The 26,762-nt window shown below is 47.8% G+C and overlaps 1 protein-coding gene across 1 annotated transcript in view; it reads right to left on the reverse strand.

The window, feature by feature from the left end:
- XXYLT1 (xyloside xylosyltransferase 1) overlaps positions 1-26,750 on the reverse strand; it is an 89,333-nt gene extending 62,583 nt beyond the window's left edge. The window contains exons 1-2 of the mRNA XM_028494704.2: positions 26,744-26,750; positions 26,274-26,577 (exon numbers count right to left, since the gene is read on the reverse strand). Coding sequence (XP_028350505.1) covers positions 26,274-26,577; positions 26,744-26,750 — 311 coding nt within the window. The remainder of the gene's footprint in view (positions 1-26,273; positions 26,578-26,743) is intronic.
- Between the last annotated feature and the right edge of the window lie 12 nt (positions 26,751-26,762).

Below are 26,762 nucleotides of genomic sequence, written 5' to 3' on the forward strand. Positions count from 1 at the left end.
CGTCCGGAACCTGTGCTCCGCAACGGGAGAGGCCACAAGAGTGAGAGGCCTGCGTACCGCAAAAACAAAAACAAACAAACAAACAAAAAAAAAGAACTGGAAGGGAGCATAAAGATCAGTAAATCCACCTCCCGTTGTACAGACCATTAGTGAACCCAGAGTCCAGAGAAGTGAAAGAGCCTGGCGTGCCAGGAGCCCAGACCCCACGGGGACCACGACCTGGAACTGCGCATGGGCACACTGCTGGCTGCTGGCTGACTCAGGGACACATGTGTTCCAGGCCTGCTAATGCCAACATGGATAGCTTAGACCCAGTGTGGCCCCCAGGAGGCAAATGACCAACCAAAGCCTGCATGTCCCCCAGTGCCTCCAACCTCACAAACAGACACCATCACCCACCAGAATGTCCAAGCCAGAACTCTGAGTAGCATCCTTGACCCCATGGTGCCCTCGCCCTCCTACCCAACTCTCCCTTCCTAAATCTCACCCCTGTCCCAGGCATTCATGCTCTCACTCCTCTCCAGACTAATCTCCATCATGCAGCCAACCTGACCTTCCTAAAATGAAATGAAATCCGGCCTCCCCATCCCCCGACGGGACAAAGAACAAATGCCTTTGCGTGGTTTCTGAGGCACTCCATGCCTGACCCTTACCCTGCCCACCTTGGCACCCGGGACTGAACTCTCACAGTTTCCTGAAGCCCCCTGGCTGCTGCTGGTGCAGCAGTAAAACTCTCTTTACTTAAAATGTCCTTTCTTCTTGGCCAATTCCTACTTGTCTTCCAATAAGTCACCTTTTCCTGATGCCTGCCCTGATTACCCCTAGTTGAGTTCAGAAGCCTCTCGATGTGTTTACAGAGCCCCCATCACAATAGTGATATCCATTCATTATTTGCTTACGTGAATGTCTCCCCCATTGTACTGTAAGCTCCTTGATGGGGGAAACTTTTTTTTTTTTTTTTTTTTTGTGGTATGCGGGCCTCCCTCTGCTGTGGCCTCTCCCGTTGCGGAGCACAGGCTCCGGACGCGCAGGTTCAGCGGCCATGGCTCACGGGCCCAGCCGCTCCGCGGCACGTGGGATCCTCCCAGACCGGGGCGTGAACCCGGTTCCCCTGCATCGGCAGGCGGACGCGCAACCACTGCGCCACCAGGGAAGCCCGGGGGAAACTTTTATTTCTGTCTCTTCAGATACTAAAACACTGGCACACAATAAATGTTTACAGTGAAAGAATGAATGAATGAATGAACGAATGAGTGAAAGCAACCACCAACACCGAAAGATTAGTCAAGCTGTCTTGTCCCAGTGGCCAAGAAAGGAATCCAAATGCAAGCTGAGTCATTTTAATTCTCTTGGAAAATAAAAGGGCAGCTCGATCATAAAAATGAAAAGAATTTTTCATCTTTAAAAAAATGACTTTATACAGATTTGTCAGTTACTTATGTGTGTTCCATTCTGGAAAAAATATTGTGTGGGGGAAAGGTGATAGGCTACAGATAGACAGGGAGAGCATTAAAAGATGTCTCCTGGGGCTTCCCTGGTGGCACAGTGGTTGAGAGTCTGCCTGCCGATGCAGGGGACACAGGTTCTTGCCCCCATCCGGGAAGATCCCACATGCCGCGGAGTGGCTAGGCCCGTGAGCCATGGCCGCTGAGCCTGTGCGTCCGGAGCCTGTGCTCCACAACGGGAGAGGCCACAACAGTGAGAGGCCCGCATACCGCAAAAAAAAAAAAAAAAAAAAAAAAGATGTCTCCTTTCGTGAAAAACAAAGTTTAGCACGTACATTGACGTCTACACTTGAATTGCAGCAGTATATCTACTCCCACCCTTATTTTTTTTGATAATACTTTTATCGACACATAATTCACACACCATACAAATCATCCATTTAAAGTATAAAATTCAATGGTCTTTAGTATATTTACAGAGTTGTGCAGCTATCACCACAATCAATTTTAGACCATTTTCATCACCTCAAAAAGAAAGCCAGTACCCTTTAGCTATCACTACCATGAACTATCCAAACCCAACTGCCCCAGCCCTAAGTAACTATTTTGGCCTATTCAGGACATTTCAGACAAATGAAAGCATAGAATATGTGGTCTTTTGTGACTGGCTTCTTTCATTAAGCATAATGTTTTCATTTCATCCATGTTGCAGCATGTGTCAACACTTCATTCCTTTTTATGGCCAAATAATATTCCCTTATATGGATCTACCACATTTTATTTATACATCATCAGCTGATGGACATTTGGGATGTTTCCACCTTGTGCCTCTCATGAATAATGCTGCTGTGAGCACTCATGTACAAGTTTTTGAGTGGACATATATTTTCAATTTCTTGGGCATATATATAGGAGGAGAATAGCTGGGTTATGTGGTTAACTATGTTTAACTTTTTGAGGAACAGCCAGGCTGTTTTCCAAAGTGACTGAACCATTTTATGTTCCCATCAGTAGTGCGTGAGGGTTCCAATTTCTGCATATCCTCACCAACACTTGCTACTGTCTGTCTTTTTTATTACAGTCATCCCAGTAGGTGTGTAGTGGTATCTCACTGTGGTTCTGATTTCCATTTCTCTGATGACTAATGATGCCGAGCATCTTCTCTTGTGCTTTTTGGCCATTTGTATATCTCTCCTGCTTTCTTTCCAGGCTCAGCAAATACTCAGTGTAATGCACTTTTCCCAGGACTTCCTGGTAGATCTCTGGGTCCCTCTCTGAGGAACACTGGGAACAGCTCCTGCAGCTCCCCAGTGGAAAGGACTCACTAGCCCTTTAGAGATGACTCTGGAGCTGACTTTGAAGTGACAATGATTCCACTCGATAGACAGGGGACCGTGCAGCCTGATGTCTTCTAGAAAATACTAGGAGGGGCTTGGCTGGGAGTGAAAGGTTCAGAGATGAGTGAGGATAGAACTTGCTTGCTTTCAAAAACTTTACAGTCGCATTGTGGTGACACCACAGCCATAAGCAAGGAGCTTCAGAAGCAAAGGGAAAGGAAGATGTGCTTCCACCTTACGGGTGATGCGTAGATCACGGAAGGCTTCGTGCAAGTAGCTATGCTTGAGCTCAGCTTACAAAACAAGTAGGATTTCAACAGCTGGAGTTGGGGAAAGGCATGCCACGCCGAGGACAGGCACGTGCAAAGCCTTGGAGGGAAGGAAGAACAGAGGCAACAGGCGATCTTGAAGGGCTGGACTCAGGCCAGCACCTTTGAGAATCTAAACAGATGCACCCAGACCCACACCCAGGTCACTGTGCATACAGCTTCAGGGCAGGGGGAGGGGAGTGGATGGAAATGGGTCTGAAAGATCAGGTTGAAGCCAGATCAAAAGGGGCCTTCACACCATACTGTATGTGGCTTTGTCCTGCAAGCCACAAGGAAGGGAGGCCGACAGGGCCCCATGGTGGCAGGATCCCCAAGGGTCTGAGCAGCTCAGGACCTGCAAATGCAACGCCACGGCCAAGACCTGCAAGCGGCAACATTCAGGCACCTTCCTCCATGATGCCATGCGGCCCCCTCCCCTGCAGCCTGCCCTCAGAAATGAATCACAAAAGTGCTTTCCCTCTTGCTGACCTGTTCCTCCAGCCTGTTCCTCCACCACTGCTGGGAGCAGCAGCCTCTCTCTGGCACAAGCATCCTAACTGCCAAAGCTCTGACCCCCATGTGGCTCAATCACCCTAGAATCAGAACCCGAACCAGCTGGAGAAGGTCTCTCTTCTCACCCACTTCCCCATCCCCACTCATTTCTAAACACACACAGTCATCACCCATGAAAGGGCCATGCAGGCCACTGCCAGCACGACACGTGCTCTGACTTGATCTTCCACAATGCAGGTGGGTTTTTCAGTCCCAGCTCCACATTCTCATCTGCACCATGCAAGCAAGGGCAGGCCTTGGCTTTGCAGCTACCTGTCCTGAAGCAAACTAGATATATAGCATTTGGCTTGCTATCACATGGCTATTTCTGCTACTGCAGCAAAATGCACATGTCAGCAGTCATGAAGAATGGCTTGGAATCTGCTGCAGCAGGAAAATGCATCTACAGAAAGCCCCATTCCACTTGTAAGACACTTTTTCTACTCTCTTTCCTCCATGGTGGTTACAAGTCAATGACGCAGTGACGCTTCAAACTGAGAGGTGAGAATCTCCTTCTGAGAAGACTGTTCTCTGAGCATGAGCTGGGTAGGGCTGGGCTGGCAGAGCAGCCAGCATGTGACAAAATGCTATGGTAAGTGTTTATCAGCGGCCCAGCATAGCAGGCTATTTTCACCACACAGGATGCAATGTTACGATACAGCAGAAAGAACACCGGATTACGCTTGAGGCATGGTGCCTCCATTTTCTAGTTTTATGACTTTGGGTAAATTCTGTGAAATGGGGACACTAACTCTCCTGGTTCTCCCGTAAGGGGGGCTCAGTGACTAGATGTGGCAATAAAGAAGTCTGGGCAGGTGGTCAGCATCTGGGAGGGCCAACAGGAAGATGCCAGAAGCCAGCCAGCCAGCAAGACTGCAGAAAGCCAAGCAGGGCCTCCCTCCTAAAGAACTAAGGAACCCAACAGGGCTGAGGCAGTAAGTAGGAAATCAGGCATGGGGGCTGAGGCTGGAGCCTGGCTGTTGAGCCAGAGGCTGCAGGCCCAGGGCCTGCCTGGTGCTATCGCTGGGCCATGTCTGCACCGTACACATTCAGCCTCAGGAGCTCTCCCCCACCTTCAGGGTCCTCAACCTCAGTACCACGAGGGCAGCTGCCCACGTCTGACTCCTTTCCGTGTCCCCAGCGCCCGTGGCTGCCTCGACAGAGCAGGCCCCAAACACCAGCGATAAGCTTCATTCTTATTTCAACTTTAAGGAAAAGGTACCAAACGAACCACATGGGTCCTTGACACCTCCAGGTGACCACATACTCCACGGTCAGAGCGTCAGCCCAAGCCCAGCGCTCAACACTGGGGCCCCAGGGAAGGGGACGGCCTCCGCCACAGGTTAGTGAGGAAGTAGCTGCAAAACCCGGATGCCGATTCTCACGTTGTCAGCGCCTGCCCTCAATTCCTGTCTAAACAGACCCAACAGCACGGGACACAATGCTTCCTTCGCATCCTCTCAGAAACACAGACCACCACCACCGTCCCCGCCCCCCACCCGCCAGCAGGAAACAGACTGAGATTCTCCCAGGCAGCTAAGCATAGCGAGTCATCTCAGGAGAGCATTCCTTCTTTGGGGGCTGGACAACCACAAAGGGGCACCCCTGGGGCCCATCAGTGCCAACCCGCAACCCAGGGAACAAGGGCAGCACAGGGATAAGGGGCGGTGTCAAGGTCTGAACCCAGTCTCCACGTTTACAGGCTGTAACACCCTGGGCGTGAGTTTTGCCCTCCTGGGCCTCTATTCCGTCACCTGTAAAATGGGGATAGAAACAGTATTGACCTCATGGAGCTGGGATAATTAAACATCCAAGCACTTTGAACGGTGCTTGACACATGACCCACATTCACCAATTATGAATTATTATTGTTATTACACAGTCTACTTCTGTTCCCCCTTAATTTAAACTGCAACAAAGGGAAAAAAAAGCTTCGGAGGCGCCAATGACATCGGCCTCGCTGGGGAGAGGATGTATAGCCTTCTTGATGCACCAAGTCAGAGCTGAGGAGCCAAGGAGTGATGCCACATTTTTATTCTTCATTTACATGGAGGAGACCCCAATGAAGCTGGATGCTTAAAGTCTAATAATAAATTAATCTTTCAGAGACATATGTAGCACTGTAAGTTTTCTGCAGATTTTCTAACTCTGTGAGACACACAATATGACTCTCATTTTACCACCGAAGAAAGTGTAGAAGACAATTCAGTTTGCTTAATTTCACGCATAATCCTCTATCAATAAACCGTATATTCTGACGAACTGGATTTTCTAGTTTAACAAAGGCAGAAGTAGCGACATTCTGTAAACTGAATCTTCCAGTTAATGGAGTTCCAGGGAAATAGAATCTTACAGCATCTTATCCAGAAAGACCTGTCTTGGGGTGGAGGTGGTGATGGTCTCAGGGGCCATGGAATGAGGACAGTACAGACGAGGAATCAGGCAGATCAAGGAGCATGAAATGGGGAAAGAGAGGCAGCTGAAGCTTGAAATGCAACTCCTGCTAAACGGGAAGGTGGCTGCCAGGCTGTGACGAGGAGCGGAAAGTTAACGTTTCCTGAATGACATCGGAGTCACAGCAGCTACATCTGCAAGTAGACAGCTTTGCCAGCTCTGTGGAGGGAGAAGAAGGGAGGGGCCTTTCTCCCAAAGTAGGAAGAAGAAAAAATGTTGGTGCATCCAATAGGTGCCCAACAGTTCTAGAAGGACTGCAGGCAAACACGTGACCAAAGACCGTCTAGAGAAACTGTCCCATAAGTGACAGCATCTACCGGGCCCTAAAAGAATGTGTCGGCACCCAGGAAACCATATTTTCAGCCTCTCAAATGATAATGTTCCATATTTTAATCACCTCTGCTGGAAGAACCACCACAAGGAGATGATCTGCTGTTTAAACCTCTTGGATGCGTTTTCTTTGCGAACAGTCACCATGTGCTGCATTGCATATTTAACACGACTGCTTTACTTATTTTGCAAATACTCACACAGCACTTGTACCAGGCGTTGTTCTAGGCACTGGACAAACATTAACTTGTTCAATCCTCACAGTTCCATTCCTACCCACGAGGAAGGTACTGTTTTACAGATGATGCCCCCAGGCACAGTGAGGTCAAGGGGCCAGTTCAAGGTCACTCAGGCAGTGAGTGGCAGAGCCAGAATTCAAACCCAGTCTGGCCTGCCCTTAACCTCTCCACCATGCTGCCTCGTGAGCATCACCCTCAGCCCAGTTCTGAGAGAGAGGAATGAAGTGATCCAGCTTCCCGAACCTGAGAGACTGGGCCCTTCCTCTTCGCAAATGCTGGGACCCCCTGCTCCCCAGAACCTCCTGGCCAGCTAGACAGTCAGAGCCCTGAATGCCAGGGCAGAACAACAGCTGCACACCAGAATCCCCTGCGTGCGAAGCTGCAGCTTTTCAAAACCCCTAGAGATCAGCCCAGATGTATACCAGAGACATCTAGGGGTTCAGTGCACTTTTATCCCCATATAAAATTTAAGCTAATTTTTAGGTGATGATAGACACAGTACGGTCTCAAAGCTGCCTTAGAGAAATCCCCCAAAGCTGTGACTAACGCCCCATGGCCATGAAATCCAGCTGTCAGGAAGCTCCAGGGAGCAGAGGCCCTTGGAGCTAACAGCTGTGAAAATGTACTGTCCTCACCTGATGGGAACACCAGAAGGTGCGGGCCCCACCCAGACGGCAGGAAGGAAAAGCAGGTCTTTAGGATAGCATGGTTTGGAAAAGAGTGACAGACTGTGCTCGTCCCTGCTTGAAGCTGCTAACATCCATCTCACCCTGGTTCTCTGGCCTGAGACGGCCAAGTCAGCCCACCCATCAGGAGAAACGACACAAACACAGGGAATCTATTTTTTCCTTAAAATGGAGACGGGAGACTATAAGTGAAGTGGGGAAAGCAAGAGAAGGTGGTCTGCGCAGCCACATCTGGGGAAGTCCCTGCAGGCCCTGAGGTCCTTCCAGGCAACTCCCAACAAACTGAAACATTTCTTCCAGACCCTGGCTGTCCCAAAGCTTTCTTCTTTGTCCCCTTCTTCTTTGAATAGCTCCAGACATCCTGAAAACCTTGCTGGTCCCTGTGCTCAGAACATGAGCATGACCCCTGCTGATCATTATGCCCCTGGGCTGCGTGCAAGGCCTGGGAACAGGGTCCTGCAGGGAGTCGGCACACACATTTGTATCCCTGCAGGAGTCAGTCAACCCTTGGAGGCTGGGTGGGACTCAGGGAAAGCTACAAGCTGGGGCCCTGGTTTCCCAGGTAGGAAAAGCGTGCCCACAGAGCCTTGCTCCAGAGTGGCCTCCTTCCTGCTGCTTGGTGCCTGGGCCAAGACGGAAGGCTTTTCCATCCATATTTCCAACTTGCTGATGGTCAGAAGTGGAATGACCTTCCTTGGGGAAGGGAGAGGGGTTTGTGTGAGGGAAGGGCTATTAGCCACACAAAAGATCACTCAGAGGAAATGAGAGCTTCTCTGCACATCTGAATATCTGAAGGACTTTTGTGGGGAAGAGTACATACACACACACACACACACACAAAACACATCTTTGTGTGGCCCCAAAGTACCGAAGTGAGGACAATGGGTAGAAACCACAGGGAAGCAATTTTTATTTAACTTTATATACAGAGAAACATTCCAATGAACTTGACCAACAATAAAATAATGGTCTGCTTTGGAAGTGGCAAGTTCCCCATCACAGGAGGTAATCAAGCTGAGACCTAATAAGTCAGGGACGCTTTAGGGAGAATTTAAACACAAGAAAAGATGCCCTCAGCTGTTTCTCCTATTCCTGACATTCTGTAATTATTTTAACAGAATCTATAATTGTCTGTTTGAGTTAGGAAAGACATTTCAATTCATCCTTCTCAGGTTATAAAAGAGGAACCCAGGGCAGGTAGAGAGGAAGTGACTTGACTGGAGCCACCCAAGGCTGTCTCTCCAGCCCCTCATCCAGCAATCATTCAGCAGGATGAGGCAGGCTTGTTAAGCATGTCAGTGAGAGCAAAGAGGCAGCAAGGAGATGGGAGGGAAGGGGGTAAAGTACAGGTGGATTAAATTTCCAAGAGCTGGTGACACTCTGAGCACCTTCACACCACCCTGGAGACCCCAGGCTGGCCCTGCACACAGTCCCCAGGCCTCAGCACCAGGAGGTTGAGACCACAGGAAAGATACTATAGTAGAAACAGGCTGCTCTTGCAGTAAAGAGCAGGATGGGATTTCTGTAAATTAAGGGGTAGGTACTGAAACTCATCAGATTCAAAGACACCCACAGTAAATCTTTCCTATCATCTTAGATGGGTCATGGATGAGGAATGGATGGATGGATGGAGGGAAGGAAAGAAGGAAGAAAGGAAAACGCTCTAATGCTTCCCTAACAGTAAGAGATATTTAATCCAAGTCAAGCTGCAGACTAACACAAAAATGAAGCCCATGCCCTCTAATAACTAAAAACACTCCCTCTTCGGTATAAAAGCTATGAGTGGCCTGACTGGACACAATTCACACTAAAACCTACATCACTGAGATTCCCCCAAAACCCCAAATCCCAAGAAACAGACTGAGAATAGCCATCCACAAGTCTCTTTAATTACACACTCATCACAGCATCCATCACCAGGGACATCACTGTGCTGTGAGGAAAAGTGATAAAACTATTTTTGCCAGAGGGACCTGTACAGGTCAGAGCAGAAATCCTGTCTTTACCAAATATAACTGTGAACAGAGGTAGGAGGGCAGTTTGCACGGGGCTCAAACACTAAGGAGGAACTTGAGTGCTCTTTAAGTTTTTAATGGAAAGACTGTGTGTCTTTAACATGCAAGTAAGTACAGTCTTTCCTGGGTATGTGTGGGGCATCGGTGCCAGGACCACCCCAGGAATAACAAAATCTGTGGATGCTCAAGTTCTTTATATAAAATGGAGTAGTACTTGCGTATAAACTACATACATCCTCCCATATACTTTAAATCATCTCTAGATTACTTATCACACCTAACACAATGTAAACAGTTGTAAATACAATAAAATTCTATGTTAATAGTTGCCAGTGTGTGGCAAATTCAAGTTTTGCTTTTTGGAATTTTCTGGATTTTTTTTTGACCTGTATTTGATTGAATCACAGATGTGGAACCTGGGAATAGTAGTTGGAGGGGTGCAACTGTATATGCTGTAAATCCCAAAAAAGGGGACTCAGGCTGGGAGATGGCTGGGCGTGAGGCTGCAAAACCTCTCCAGATCTGCTGCCTCATAATTCAGGAAATAGAGGGCAGGGGCCCGGAACGATCCCTCTGGGACCTCAGGCACAGAGAAGACAGGGACCCCAGTTCTAGCCCTGACCATGTGACTGAGTGACCCTGGGCAAATCTAACCCACGCCCAAATCAGTCTCTTCTGCAAAACAGGGATAAAACGATCTGCCTTCCCACTTTGCTGAGTTAGTATGAGGAGCAGATGTGAAACCAACCTGGAAACAGTTGAGCCCTGCTCAAGCCTAAGGGACTGCAGTGCTGTTCCAACCACTGGCAGGAGCCAAGAAGCTGCAGCGGGAATAGCTCACAGCTCACAGCACGCACCTGAGCTGCCAGCAAGGAGACTACATGGCTGTCCAAGGACCTGGACAAGAAAGGATCAAACGGACGTCTGAGGAAGCAAATAGCTTATTCTTTGCCTCTGGAACAAAAGCCTTCATCACACGAGTCTAGATACAGAAGACAGGTTCTCAAACTGAGACATGACCCCAGGGAACAAGTGTCTAGAGGGAGGTGGACAGACTTCAACTCGGTCAAGTACCGGGAGGCTGTCCATAAGCTCAGGCTTAGCTGCGGGCAGCCCTGGTCACCCCGCACGGTTATGCCAGGCCATGGTGCCCACGTGCCTCACAGACCGTGCTCGTATCAGCCAGCTTGGAGAAGCCGGGGCAGAGAAGGGGCCCTGAGACAGTGGAGTGAGAGTGGAGTGTGACACTCCTCTGGGGTACGGGGGTGGAGTGGCACGCAGGGATGCTCACATTATAAGAAGAAGCTTGAAATGCTTTAATAGTGGTACTTCGAAAACCCTTGACACCGTATGCTGTGAGCTGTTTTCAGCCTGTAATTTCCAAAACACAGATGGCTACTCACAGTCAGCTCCAATCTGGCCAGTTTCTGCACCTTTGCCATTGGGCTTTCCACATTGGTCTCTGGACCACGGAATAGAAAAGCAAAGTCATATTTTTGATCACGGCCAAGGGCATGCAACTGGCCTGGAACCCCAAAGACTGTGAAAAGAAAAGGGCCAGCGGCAGCTTCGTGTAATGCAGGATGCAGCCTCTTCCTGCACAGCACGCTGCCTTTGCAAGCCCGGACAAAGTCCTCCTGGCTTCAAAAGGAGGCCCCACCTCCTGCTCTGCAGTAGCCCCTCTGGGGGACATTGTCCACTACTGACCAGCACCAAGGGAAGATGTGGATTGTGTAGGACGGCGGGGGGGCCACATTGCTCACTGAGCACCTCTGTGCCTGGTATTGTGTGATGTGTATATGACATCACTTCATTCTCAACTGTTCATTGAGCACCCACAGGACTAAGCCAGTGATGCCCAAACAGGGGAAAGTGAAGGCAGAAACTCCAACATCAGAATCACCAAGAAGGCTTTTCCAAACACATCCTTTCACCTGCATTGCAACACGTGAGTCACATATCTCAAATATGCTATGGCACAGGGAGCAGAAATCACTTTATAACCAATATGCTGGGCATATCCCCATTTCACAGATGAGGAAACTGAGGCTTTAAAAAGTTTCAATATATTATGCAAAGTAATATGACTAGTAAGTGGTGGAACCAGGAGTCTACCCAGCTCTGTCTGACTTCAAGGTCAGATAATTTCCTGACATTCTAGTCTATCTTCACAATGCAATGAGAGCATGTAACAATATAATCCTAGAAAACCAAGTGACTTGGTTTTATCCCCATGGCTAAAGTTCAGTCCCCTCTACTTCCTTGATCCTTCATGCCATTATTTGAAAATAATAACCAAGCCTTAAAACTCCAAGATGTTCTTAGAGGACCAGAGTTGGACATTGGCTACAGGTTTCAGTTCAAGGCTTCCAAATTGTACTTGTGAGACTGGGAGAGAGAATGGTAATGTTTTATCAGCCAAGGGCCCTGTCTGCAAAGAGTTCACACCTTTGTCGGGGGAGACACACACACACACACACACACACACACACACACACACACACACACACACACACACGAAGCATCTGGCCTCCAAGTTATGACCTGTTGAACAATCTCAGGGCAGTTAGCGCTGAGGAGTGGGGTTTACAGCTGGGAGCAAGGAGGCCCTCGGTGGGCTCTCTGGAAGTGGGGGCTTCCCACGTGGGCCCTGAAGGACAACTGGGGCGAAGAGCAGGATGGAGGGAGAGAATCCTAGGCAGAGGGAAGGTCATCCCCAAAGGCCACACATGTGGGTGAGCACCTGTTTGGGAGATAGCAGGGGTTCAGGGTTCCTGTACAAAAGGTACAGGGAGCTGGTGGGAGGGGGGAAGGTGGGGATGTGGGGAAAGGCAGACTGAAAAGGTCCCCGAGTGGTGGGGTAAGCCGTGTGGACTTTAGAATTAGCACAACGCCTAGCATACAGTAGGTGGTCAAGAGAGTGTGCGAGAGTTAAGTCATCAGTTAATTTGGGGCCAGGGAGGACAGGGATGGGGTAGGCTGCCCCTTGGCTGCAAAACACGCAGCTGTCAGTGAGCCAAGAGACGGTGTCCAGTGTGAAATGAAACTGAAAGTCAAGTGGACACTCTGGCTAAGGAGCTTCTAGGCAGCAGATAATGGTGTGAAGTGATGCAGAGGGAACCAGGGCCTTCAGCGTCAGAAAGAGCAGCAGGAAGGAAGCAAGGTCCGGAGGTACCTCTGAGTTACGGGAATGCGACCACTGAGAATTTTACAGGGTGCTCAGCCCCTCGGCTGCAGGCAGGGCCATCTGTCCAGACTGTATACTCTTGAGGGTGGGGCCTGTGGCTTGTCCACTGAGCCTGGTGTAGAGAAGGCCCTCAACAGATACCTGTGGAATCCTTAACAGCTAAGCTACTAGTCACCAAGTTAGCATGGATAAGCTCAGATGTACTGGGATGAGAGGACAAGGGCCACCTCCCAAAAATGCACCCAAGACCGAAATGTCCAGCTCTCATTAATTGCCTAAGGTCTTCATCTTGGGTGAATCCAGGGCCAGCCCCGTGAAATCGCAGAGTCTGAGTTTCCACTCCATTCCCCTCCTGGAGTTGGGATGTGCTGGGCTGGGCTGCCCTCACCTAGAGCCCCAGCTGGTTGCTCCCAGACAAGGACCCCTCCCAGTTTCTGGAGATTCTGCTCCAGACGTAATACAAGCCCATGCAGGAGGCAGATGCGACATTTCCTGAGCCCTCCTCCCGCATCTGGGAGTGCACAGAAGCACAGGGTCAGCCTTTCCCAGTCACGGGCTGAAAGAGTGCAGCCCTGGCGAAATTCTGACATGCGGCGAGTGCACACTAAAAGCTCTTGGGAATTTTTGAGACCAGCCAAGAATCAATAGTGAAAACAAAGCATTTACACTTTTGAGAAGCAGTCGAATCACCTTCACTTCTTTCCTCTGATTCCTTCCACATGGAATTATGGCCAAATCCCAGTGGTTAGTTCTCAAGTTAGTATCTGCATAGTTTGAGCGCTACCCAAAAGGGAAGCTCAATCTTCCCATTCAAGCCAGGGCCAATCACAACTCCCGCACTGACACGGAAAACCAGGAGAAGTGGGGGGCAGGCCTGGTAAGACGCATTCACAGAGATGGGCTGCTTTTAACTCTTCACCTTGGAAGTCCAGTCAATAGCCAAATTCCAGCCCAAGAATGACCCAACATCCCCTTCTGGTTCTAACAGATCGTGAATCCAGATACACTGCCAACCTCAGCAGTATCTCTGACCCTAACTACCTCAGCCTCTCACAGCTTCCTCCCCCTGCCTCATTCCCGGCCCAGTCTTTTTCCTTCCATCCTTCCCTGCTCTGCCGCCTCGAGCTTAGAGTGATAACACATCCTCGGGTGGCCCAGGACAGACTTGGTTTGCCCTTGAGGTCCTGGGGTGCTTATTAACAGCATCCCCTTTTCACTCTCAAAGTATTCTAGTTTAAACAATAAATTAATGGTGAAATTAAATGGTCACCCCACCCATGCTGCACTTCCTCCAGGACTATTATTTCTCACAATGTTTATCTTTAATGACAACAGTCGGCCAGATCTAGAAAGTGGAGACTAATCCAGACTACATCCAGCTTCCTTCCCTCCTTCTCTCCTTTCCTTTAAATTTTACCCCCCATTTTGTTCCAAAAGGATTTACCTTAGCTAGCAAAGATGCCAGCAGGCATCCTATAGAGAACCACAAGCTTACTACAGGTGTACCCAAGTTTGGCTCTAAGATTTCTGTTAGTCAACTGAAAGCAAAGGACATCTAAACAGTTGTACAGAAGGGGAAACCAATTCATTATCCAGGAGAAATATGACTATTCGTGACTCTAAGACCAGGGAGAAGAGTCTCCAGCTGGGCCGTCAAGGAGGCCACTCTGTGTGTATTGACAACGTCCCAACATCCTCACTTCCATGCCTGTGCGGACAGCAAGGCCCTGGGGCTGGAGTCTCCCTGGCTTGTTCACGAGGCAGCACCGAACAGACAGGATGGTGGATGAGAAGCAGTGAATGTACAACTGCCGCATGACTCCAGGCCTCTCCTCCTTCCCTCTTGCCTTGGGTTTCTCTCCTCCTCTCCTCCCCGTCTAGACCTTCAAGCTCCTCAAAGCACCTTCAGACACTGAGAGTAGTTCAAAGATGTTCGCATACACATTAAAGTAGTTGCCCACTCTGATAAATGGTAAGTCTGGGGATCTTTTTATTTTCTTCCCAAATTACACTTCTGGACGAGAATTATGATTGGCCTTGGCATTTTATGATTAGGTAAGTGTGAGGTCAATTAGAAAAATCATTTGATGGAATTTTAAATTACCAATAAAAATCAACTATTTCAAGTATAGGGAGAAAACATTTGAGAAAAAGTTTGAGCACCCAAAAACTTTTGCCATCAGCCTCCAAGGACCAGCCAACGACCGACCAAAGCCCTCGGAAGGTCCAGGCCACCTGGAGGAGGCATTTGGTCAATTTTTTGCCTCAATGAACTTTCAGGCCCAAAGTCTCAAACTGGCAGTTCTTGGGCTGAATCTGGTGCACCATTTTGTTTTGTTTGGCCAGCAGACTGTTTGCTTAATTGCCACTATTTTAAAATCAGGAGCTTTTACATTAATAACACATATTTCTGGCTTCTCTTAGAAAAAAAAAAAATCAGAACACCTGGCAACACTGGGCCCATATTCATGTAAAATAAACAAGATAATCAAAAACACCAGTTAAGAACCAGGGCATAGATGGGTTTTCAATCAACGGCTCTCCTTCCTTCTGTGTCACAATCCATTTTTAAACCTTCAAAAACTTGTATGACTTCCTGGAGGCATTTACCTGAAACTAAACTGCTACAGGCTGGATCCTGAGTTCCTGAATCACAAATGACTCTTGTGCCTGTTACAAGATGTTATAGTCACTGGATGATCCTCTTTTCTTTTGAGAGCCTAACCAGATGTTCTCTCATTTTACACTTTTTAAAACAAAAAGCCACTCAGTATCTGATCCTGAATGTGACATGGCATGTGGACTGGAGACTGGGGCTCCTCTGCTCTGGTCTGTGCAGGTGGCTGGTGGGCACCTATCCTCACAGATATTCCATTTACCCACACATCTCTCCTACGTTCCAGCTGGCTGTTTCAGCCCCCTCTGCACCAACAAGGCCTCAAAGGCTCTCTCTACTCCTTTTATACAAAATGTACTGCTTGATCAACTATCTGATGCATTTAACCTTTGATAGCAGCTGAAAGGATGTGAGGTGTCAGTGGAAAGGGGGCCTGAAGGACCAAGGTCATGCCGTATTCTTCCCAAATGCTGCTGACATCTTGGCAGGAAAGAGGAGGCAGAAGAAATGCGGATGCCTCTCCTCTACTCTAGTCATTCCTTCTAAACACACAATTCACCTTTATGCTTTTACCTTGCATACACACCAACTTCCAGGCTGAGAGCTGAATACCAATGAACTACAGTTACGTTATTAGGAACATGAAAATCTTGTTCGTTGCTGAGCCAAGTTAGAGCACTAGAATCATACTGTCTTCTTTACAGTTCCAAGCTCATTATCCTTGGGTCCAACAAGATAAGATGGTCCTAGCAGTTAGGGAAAGGGTTGCCCTTGCTTATACTCTGTGTAGACACTGGGCTTCATGTTATTAAGGGAGACAGTGTTTCCTTACAGGGCCAAGGGGTCAAGGAGAACCAGAGAAGCATCCAAATGCACTGGCACGCACTCCACGCTGCCTGGCAGTAATGAGGCCCCACGAGCATCTCCATGACCTCACATTTCTGAAAACCCATCAGGAGCAGCAAGCCTCATAATGAGTGCTCATCTACAGAGGCGGGGACAGGCAGATTATTATATAGGAAGCAATTCTGGCTCCTAAATATGCATCTCCTTTTACAAATAGTGATAGAAAAGTCTTGAAGATAAGCACGCCAGGGACGGCTAGGTGCCTGGATCAACGTGCTCCTACGGGCAGCTCCTTGATGTGGGGGTCAATTCTGCCCCCTCCAAACAGAAGATTATGGGAACGCTCCATGATCAACAGCAAATGGCTTGTTTAAAGAAGTCACTCAATGCAGGAGTCAGAGGTAAAGCATTCAGTTCAAACTCAAGTCCAGTTTAAAAGCTTGATATTTCTGCGATATCAATTCTGCAGCTAACCTAGTGGCAGAGGCCTGGGGACTGAATATCCATTACACTTAATCACCTGCAGAAATGCAGTCATGTGGCTGAAATGTGTACCCGAGGTAGCCATGGAGCCATATTGAAATTCTCCTCACGTGGAGCCAGTCATGCCTAACTTAGCCCTTTTCACACACTGTTTGTCACAGAAAGTCCCTCTTGTACCTATGTCACTGTGATTCAACTCTGCTATTTTGCCTCTTTTCCCCAGGAAGATGCTTAAGTCTTTTTTGCTGCCTAGATTACAAATGAGGTTCTCTCAACAAGATGTTTATTTGGCAAAAGAAACAAGTTGTAATGCAAAAAAAGGATAGTCTTCCCGGGCCTGTCCTCCTTTGCTGGGCCTCTGTGGGAGCACCTGCCCAGGCCCACCCCCCACTGGAGCCAAACAGGGCGGCAGTCCCGCCAGCTAGGCTGCCAGCTCCTGGAGGACAGGGTCTAGTTTCTCTCTCCTCCTCAGCCAGGCTCACAGTAAAAGCCCACTGGGTGAGTCTTCTATTTGTGCACAGGGCCAGGTCCATCCTAAGCACGCTTCCTGGAGGCTACACCCACACAGCAAATCCAAGCGCCCTTCCAAGAGACCTTTCAGAAGAAAGAAGCATCACACTCACACACACACACACACCTTAGAATTCTGAAGGCAGAATATTAAACTGAGGATGACGATGGCCACACAGTGAAGTTCTCAGTCCCACGTATTGGTGGCTCATCCAGGGGAAACCTCTAAACAGCAGCACTGACTTGGTGTTTGCATCTTTGGCATCACACACACACACACACCTTAGAATTCTGAAGGCAGAATATTAAACTGAGGATGACGATGGCCACACAGTGAAGTTCTCAGTCCCACGTATTGGTGGCTCATCCAGGGGAAACCTCTAAACAGCAGCACTGACTTGGTGTTTGCATCTTTGGCATTTGTGTCTTTACTGAATTTCATCTGCCCTATCTCCCTCACATTATAATCTCCTTGAAAGCAGGAACCATGTGTTCTACCTCGTAATTCCTCAAAGCACCTAATATTACGGTTCACAGGCGATGAACCCCCAAAAAATTAAGAATAACAATGTTTCCTATGGATTGTCTTTAAAAAGAAAAATGTGAAAGCAATTTCTATAAAAACACCAGTGATGGACTATGGACCCTTACTTACCAGCTGGCCGACACGCTGTTGAGGAAGCATCCTCTGATTAAACAATGGTTCCTTCATGTGTTCAATCAACAGCTACTATGTGCCTGGCACTCGGTCTGTATACCCTAAAGTTAGCATGCAACCTGGCCTCACCCCATCCGCTCCTTCATTTCCTCACTCATTCTTCCAATGACATCTGTGTCAGTCAGGTACCATGCCACGGATCTTACTTACTGATTCAGTAGTGCCAGAGGACTCATAATGCACAGGATGACAGAAGAGCTGAAATGAGTAGTGTTTTCAGAGGAGGGAAGCCCCTCACATGGTCCCCACCAGGACCTCATCTCAGCCTGAGCACTCGGCCTTTGGGAGCCTCCCTGACTCCCATGGCCTTCAGATGACAGCAGATGTTCACAGCTTCCCTGGGGGGGCACAGCCATCAGAGAGGAAATAATTATATTAACAGTAACACAATTCCACTCAGGTTTCCTATATGCAGCTTCTTCCTTTTTTTTTTTAATTAATTTATTTATTTTTATTTATTTATTTATTTATTTATTTATTTTTTTTTGTGGTATGCGGGCCTCCCTCTGTCGTGGCCTCTCCCGTCGCGGAGCACAGGCTCCGGACGCGCAGGCTCAGCGGCCATGGCTCACGGGCCCAGCCGCTCCGCGGCATGTGGGGTCCTCCCAGACCGGGGCGCGAACCCGGTTCCGCTACATCGGCAGGCGGACGCGCAACCACTGCGCCACCAGGGAAGCCCACTTCTTCCTTTTAAAATACATTTTCCCAGTGGTGTCATTAAAAAATAATAATCTTCTAATAGATATTTTTATCTCCACCACAGGGCAGGTATTTCTCTCCCCTTTTACTAGTGATTCCTGGAGGGGCTACACCACTGCCTGCAGGTTACACGGGCTCCGTAAAAGCAGTCAGCCCTGTCTTCTAAATCCCAGGGAAGAAGGAAAACGGGGCTTCTTTATCAGTCCCTAGTTTAAAAGCCGGCAAGCTTTTTTCTCTTTACTCAGATTTAACTCTAATAGAAACTGACAGGTTCAATCTTGGTTAATTTTTTTAAAAAACACAAGAACAAGAGCCAAGAAGTTGATCCTCAGGTGTCAGCGGGAAGAAGAAAATGTACTACCTTTCACCTCCAAGCCCCAGCTTACTCATCCTGAAACGACGGCGGGGACAGGTTCTCTTAAAAGCAGAGCTTCATGCCTAGTGAACAATGGACCTGAATTTATATTGGCCGTAGAATCTTCAAGACACTACTGCTACATTAACATCCTGACATAAGACAATCTGGAGAGGGATGGAAGATGCTGCTTGGCTAGATGTTAGAGCCGTGTCTGTCTGTTTTCCTCCATCATACAAACTGACTTCAGACTGAGAAACTTGAAGACAAAATGACACCATGAGTTCACACAATCTCTCAGCTCCAAACCCAGAAACAAGCACATAGAATTGTGTTTTTTTAAAATAATGGATTTTAAATGACATTTACTGATGAAATGGTATGCTGTCTGGGTTTGCTTCAAAATAATGGGGGTGGCTGGGGAGGAGGGAAGAGGAAAAGTGGATGGGGGTAAAGATGAAACAAGGTTGGCTCAGAGTTAATAATTACTGAAGCTCCATGAATATTATAATACTGAAGCACCCAGAATACTAGATTCTAGACAGAATACATGATTCTGTCTACCTCTGTCTATGTTGGAAGTTTTCCAAAATAAAACATTAAAAAAAAATTATATTGGGAGACTAGCAATGTTTAATAAAGGAATACTGAGTTAGGTATAAGGATGGCCAAGACACACTGTTTAGCGAATAAAAAAAGATGCACAAGGGTATATAAAATATGAGTCCACTTATACACACCATGCACACACACACACACAACTGATAAATCTGCAGAAAATTTCTGGAAAAATAATAATCCTCGTATACTGTTTGAATTTTTAATGAAAATGTATTATTCTTATATAATGTTTTTTTAAACTCAAGGAATGTAGCAGGGGAAGGGAAATAGTAGGGGTGAAAAATGAGATGAACATCTCCATGAACCAGAAACCACTAGAGCCAAGGGCTGGAGCCCAGAAGCAGGTAGTGACCGGAAGGTCACGCTCTGGAGGGCACTGAACTATCACAGGCCCCCAGCCAGGCTCATGGTGTGAAACAGGGCACCAGTGCCTGCCTCAGGCACAGTCTGTCCTCCTCACGTTCCCCCCTCACCCCTTTTCCTTCTTCCTCTGCCGTGATCTTCTGTACGCATACCTTCCGCCTCTTTGAGCTCCTGGTTTCTGATAGAGGCATGTTAAAATGTCACTCCATCATTGTGGACTCATTGTTTTCTCCTTGTAATACTGTCAGTTTCTGTTCTGCAAGGACCTTATATTGCTTAGGGTATACAGTAAAAGTACAAAACAAGCCTGCATAGATGCTAACCTGCTGATGGTGCTTTCCTCAGGGGAGGGAGGGAAGAAGGGGAACAGGGCAACAACACCCTAGCTGCAAGGAGTCCAGGAGTCTCCATCCTTTTTGTCTTCCATAAAGGGAGGCACGCTTCTATGACAGGACATTCCTCAAACATGGGAAGGGGGTTCAGATGCCGAGAAGCCAAAATATCAGCACTAATTATGCTAAATTATCAGTTGTTCCAGTTTCACATACCATGAGGAAACTGAACCTCAGAGGTTAAGTGACTTCCCTAAGGTCACAGAACCAAGTGGCTGAGTGAGACTGCATAAAATTGCTACCACCAGTAGGAAGTGCTACTCTGTGCCAGGCACACTGTTTTATTTAGCCTCCAATAAACTCCACCATATACAGTACTGTACAGTGCTATAATCTCCAGGTCTCAGCTAAAGAAACTGAAGCTCAGAGAGATCAAGAAACTTCCCCAAGGTCACACAGCCATGAGTGGCAGAGGTGGTATCAGTCCACTTCCTCCCCTCCTACTTCTGTGCTAGTCCTCACTTCCTCCCCAATGTCCCTGAGAGCCCTTCTCCAGTCCCAGGAGTGGGATAAAGCAGCCTGCAAATAAGCTGGACATTTTCATTCCAAGCATCTGGAAAGAGGTTAGGCTGGCACAAATGCTATCAATAAAAACCACATGACCTAAAAAGGTAAAAGAGTGGACACTATTCAAATATTTACCACAAAAGCAAATTCCTGCCTGGTGGGGTTATCAGCAGCTGACAGGATTAGCCTGCTGCTTCCACCTCATGGCGGGTTTGGGCTCAAACCAGCACACAGCCAGCCTGTGGAGCCAAGAGAGAATGAACCGGAAGCCCATGGCCCCCACCAACAAAGCTGCCATTCAGCAGCTCCTCAGGTGGCAGCTTCAAGACAGAGTGACCATGACCAATGGCTGTGACCCCAGCTCCTCAAAATACAGACAGACACACACACACATTCACACACTCACTCATACCAGGCTCAGCAGGAGCCCTGTGACCTGGCTAAGCCACTGCCAGGCTGCCTAGCCCCAGGGGCCTCCCCTGAGGACCCAGGCCACAGTCTGGGCCCCAGCTCCTGCAGGGGGTGGGTGGTGGACCTCAGGCCTGGTGCCTCACAGAGACTTTGAGGGCTGCCTCCCAGCCTCCCTCCCTCCCAGCCTCCCTCCCTCCCTCCCAGCCTCCCACCCTCCCTCCTTCCCAGCCTCCCACCCTCCCTCCCTCCCAGCCTCCCACCCTCTCACCTTCCCACCTGTTTCTCTCATAAGCTCTAGTTCCATACCCTTTGTTCCTGCTCACTCAAGGATCTTATAAAAAACCCAGATCACTGTCCTCTGCTAAAAAGGGAGGGTTTAACACTTTGGTAGGGGTAGAACTGCCAGATTTAGCAAAGAAAGAAGGGAAGAAAGGGAAGGGAGAGAGGGAGAGAAGGGAGGAAGGGAACCCAACAGGATACCCAGTTAAATTTAAACTTCAGATAAACAACAAATACTTGTATAAGTATATCCCTATACAATATTTGGGATATACTTACATAAAACAAGTATTCATTGTTTATCTGAAATTTGATTTAACTGGGTATCCTGCATTTTAACTGGCAATCCTATATGGTTGGGAGTGGGGTAGAAGAGGAGGTATATAGAAAAACACATCAGCTGGAAAGGAAAACACAAATGCAGTTGTGATGATTAAGGAGGGAGGGAGACAACGCCTTTACTGAGAGTTTCTTTTACACCAGAAACTTGCATGTGCGTTATTTCATTTGAGTGTTCCAGTAATTCTGTGTATTAGACATATTTATCCCCACTTACAGATGAAAACACAGAAGTACAGAGAATCAGCTGACTTGCAAAGTGTCACATGGGTAATTCGTGAAAGGCAGGACTATAATCCACGGCTTCTGAGCATAATCTGAGCTTTATTTCTTCTACATATGGCTGCTTTGCCTGCTGATACACCCTTATAATTTTTATAGGTTGTACACAAAGCAGATCCAACAGTTTTCCTTACTTTTCCAATACATTCATAAGGAAGTACATTCTAAACGGTATCCTGAACCAACACATATTTGCAAAATACAGCCGTCTATTTACAGAGAAAGCACTAGACCCTTCTCTCCTTTGGGCCACTTATCCCAACTAACCACATTGCCCAGCTAACCACAGTTCCCTGACAAAGAGGCAGAGAAAGAGTCAAGACAGGAAGGACAATGTTCCACCCAAGATGACCACTGCTCCCCGATTTTCAGATGAGGAAGGTCATGAGGTATCTGACTCAACAAAATCTTACAGGGACCCAAGAGGAAAAGGCTCCTCTATCCCTATGCTAGCATCCCACGAGCCATCATTTTCCCAAAAACACAGTTGATTTGGTGTTATGTTCTGGGGGGGAAATTGTTTTTTAAAAAGCTATCTGTCAAAAGGACAGTGGGAAATACTTTCTCCTCCACCCCCCTCAAGCCTCTAACATTTGTGGCACACAATCGAAGGGAAACAGCCATAAAAATGACTTAATATGTGCCTTTTTTGAAGTACAGTAACTGTCGGACAAGTGACTATAAAAATAACACAGCTGAGAACGTCTAGATTTATTTCTGCTTAGTGAATTTCCAGATCAGAATGTGCTCTGTTCATCAGTTAAGTTTTGCTTTTGTGCTGTTTGGTTTCTAAATTTTCCTTTCTTTGCACAGATGCTAGCGGCTTCTGTTTATGATGAAATCTTGCCCATCTCACAGTCCACACTCAGGGAGACCACGTGGCAGTCAGGCCCCACTGCCAGTTCCTGGGGGGAGGGGCGGTGCCCACAGAGGTGGCCGGTCAGCCACGGGGATTCCCCACCAGCTACGCACGCCAAGTCCACGGAGATGGGGCTGAGCCTGTTCACAAGGGCTCGGCTCTGCCTGCCCTTGCTCAGGCCCTGTTTACTCCCCTGCCTTCATCCCCCCTCTTGCTTCTCCCACCCCTCCCTACAAACACACACAGGCACAGACTCCGAAGTGGCAGACAACTAACACTTGATCTTTTGGGCCACTGGAGCCTCCAGTTTTCTTGTGGAAGATGGCAAAAAACCACAATCTGTTTCCGCCCCAGCCAGCACCAAACATTCTCAGCCTGAAACAGACGACAATGACCCAAAGGCAATTACCCAGAACCTGCCCGTGCAGATTAGCTCAGGGCAGTCATTTGCAGACTTAATTATCAGAGGTCTTTAGAAACATTTCAGCTGGAGGGGGGTGGAAGGTGGGGAGAACATGGACGGACTTTTAATTTCTGTTGATTCTGAGGGCGCAAGCCCTACGAACAAGGCATTTTTTGGACTCTACCAGCTGCCCTGACACAGGGGTCTCTTCTGTCTCATCGTACAGAATGATAATTAAAGACTGTGAAGGTGAGAAAAACTCAACTTCATTTTGGATCTAAAATCTTTCCAAGATTTCTTTTGAAAAAGCCAATTAAATTGATTTAAGTTTCACTGTTTGTAAAATCCTCGAGGTACAGAAAACATAAATTCTGGCCAACACCATTTAAATTAAGTGTGATCAAGTTTCCATTTATATTACATGAGAAGATTCCAAACCAAGGATTGGAGGCCTCAGGGCTCTAACCGCACTTAATAGTTAGCCTGGTGGTGGGATTGGGCATATACCCTGAGAAAACCATAATTCAAAAAGAGTCATGTACCAAAATGTTCACTGCAGCTCTATTTACAATAGCCAGGACATGGAAGCAACCTAAGTGTCCATCAACAGATGAATGGATAAAGAAGATGTGGCACATATATACAATGGAATATTACTCAGCCATAAAAAGAAATGAAACTGAGTTATTTGTAATGAGGTGGATAGACCTGGAGTCTGTCATACAGAGTGAAGTAAGTCAGAAGGAGAAAAACAAATACCGTATGCTAACACATATATATGGAATCTAAGAAAAAAAAATGTCATGAAGAGATTAGTGGTAGGACAGGAATAAAACACAGACCTACTAGAGCATGGACTTGAGGACATGGGGAGGGGGAAGGGTAAGCTGTGACGAAGTGAGAGAGTGGCAGGGACATATATGCACTACCAAATGTAAATTAGATAGCTAGTGGGAAGCTGCCGCATAGCACAGGGAGATCACCTCTGTGCTTTGTGACCACGAGAGGGGTGGGATAGGAAGGGTGGGAGGGAGGGAGACGCAAGAGGGAAGAGATATGGGAACATATGTATATGTATAACTGATTCACTTTGTTGTAAAGCAGAAACTAACACACCATTGTAAAACAGTTATACTCCAATAAAGATGTTAAAAAAAAATAGCCTGGTTTAAGGATCCCTGGGGCACTGGCCCTACAGAATAGTGAGGAGCTCACCAGCTGACAAGCAACCTCAGGTCAAGGAAAGATGATGCGGAAATGGTGAGGGCTGGAAGGGCTGAAAGAGGGAGGTCTCGGAGCCCACCTGCTCCCATTCTCAGATGGAGGAGCCCAAGCGTGGTGGCTGAGCAGGCACCAGCACATAGGATATCAGACTCTGAGTGCTCCTTCCATCTCCTCCCAGGATCTTCGTTCCCTGACCAGGGATCTAACCTGTGTCCCCTTTTGCAGTGGAAGTGGGGAGTCTTAACCACTGGACTGCCAAGGAAGTCACTCCTCTCTTTGTTAAATCAAGACCCCCAGACATAAGATACACCTTGTATGAAGGTGAGGGAATGAGGCAGGGAGGCTGCTATGAGTATCAGGGCAGATGTTTGCCCAAACCTCCCCCTTCCCCACACACAGCAGAGTAAAGGGCTCCACTTTGTCACTCTGGGGCAACCTGCAAGAGGATTATGTAAGGGAGAACAGCCCACCAGGCCCAGGAGTTATCGACTCATTCAGAGGCCTTGAAGGAATTTCCTGTTGTGTGATCTGGGTCTTGCAAATAACTACAACCAAGCCAAGGCTGTCACTCTCCTCTCTCTTAGAGGAAATGCGTGTTCTTGAGTCACCAGTTGCTGGTGCCCTGCAGCTCTCCAAAGACTGGGCCTAGCTCTGAGAATGCCCAGCAGGAGGGTGTGCACTGAGAACGAAGGGTGGGCCAGCCCAGGGGGCAGTGAAATCCCAGCTCCAGGCTCTGGGTGAGCTATGGCTCTGGCCAGAGGAGGAAGAGTCAGCAACATGGAACTCTCTGTATCCAGGGCCGTGGGCCTAGTTTTTAGCAAAAACCTACATGTGTTTCTGCTTTGCCTTTCCTTTTTTAATTTTTTTAAATTGTAAGACATATATTACGTACAAAGGAGTTCATGCAAACACAGGCACGCTCCCTCAAGTGGAGCACAAAAGCAATGCAGCCCTCCAGCGGCAATCCCCGCACGTGTCTGCGTCCCCACCACTCCTCCGCGCCCTCCAGAGGCAACGGTCATGCTGGCTTTGGGAACCATCATTTCCTTGGTTTTCCTTATGATGTTTACCACTTGCGTATATATCCTAAAGATTACATTTCCATTTTGCCTATCAACACACATAGCTAGCTCCCCGTCTGCTCGTTTTATCTTTACATCGTACTCAGTTAGATGAATATATTATATTTATCCATTCTGCTGTCTATGAGCATTTAGGTTGTTTTCAGTTTGGGCTACTACAAATAATGCCGCGACGAACACTCCTGAATGTGTCTCCTGGTCCTCAGGGGCTGGAGTTTCTTTATGCTGCACACCTGACAGGGAAACTGCAGCACGAGAATGCGCGTTTCACTAGGAGATGCCAATCTGTGTTCCAAAATTATGCTGCCTCTCCCTCTCTGAAAGACACTGATAAACCCACTCCACTTACACAGAGGAGGGGTCACGGTGACTCGAGGCCAAGAAAACCTAGATCATCACCAGACTGGCAAGTTAAAGCTGTATCTTGATACCTCCTCTGTAAGGCAAAGCCCAAGATTTTAAAATTCTGAGCTGAGCCAGAACCAACAATCCAAATGGCTGGGCTTTCCACAAGAAAAAATGTCACAAACTCCGCCAAATGAATGAAGTAACATCTATGGATTCGGTGCAGACCCACCTGCCCATACTACTAAATATAAGCAATAAGTACAAACGTGTCCCTGAGATATTCAGCACAGAAAGACTGCAGATCGATCAATCCCAATCTGCCGAGGGTGGAGGGGGAGTGAGGAGGGGTCCTGGAGGCCGCCCACCAGCTGCTGCCACATACCTGTACACTGGCTGCATCTCCCTTGCTATGCCAATGACGGCGCCGGGCAGGAAGTTATCGAACTCCTCAAACAATTCCCGGATGTTGGTCTTGTACTTTAGGTCTAAGTCCAGCTGAATTATCCGCAGGATCTCTGGAGGAAAGAATAATACAATAATGAGACAGACACACATCCTGGGAGGCTCAGCCACTGACAGAAAATGAAGTGGAAGGTGCAGAAAAGGGTACTGGATTATTCTTGCTGAATAATGCAAAGACACTGCTTGAAACAAAGGCCCTTCATCTACCAGCAAGCCCCCACTCACTAGAAGCCTTCATAAAAAACAGTGGCCCTGTAGACTTCCTTCCAATTGCAGACATACAGTTTCTGTAAAACTAGGCAACCAGATCCTCCAGTTTAGGCCACTGTCCTGGTGTAATTGTCAACAGAGCACCATTTCATTCTCAAAAGTATCTGATTCAGATGATACAGTACATGGACACCCTACT

Source organism: Physeter macrocephalus, chromosome 1 (assembly GCF_002837175.3).
Source record: "Physeter macrocephalus isolate SW-GA chromosome 1, ASM283717v5, whole genome shotgun sequence".
Taxonomy (NCBI): domain Eukaryota; kingdom Metazoa; phylum Chordata; class Mammalia; order Artiodactyla; family Physeteridae; genus Physeter; species Physeter macrocephalus.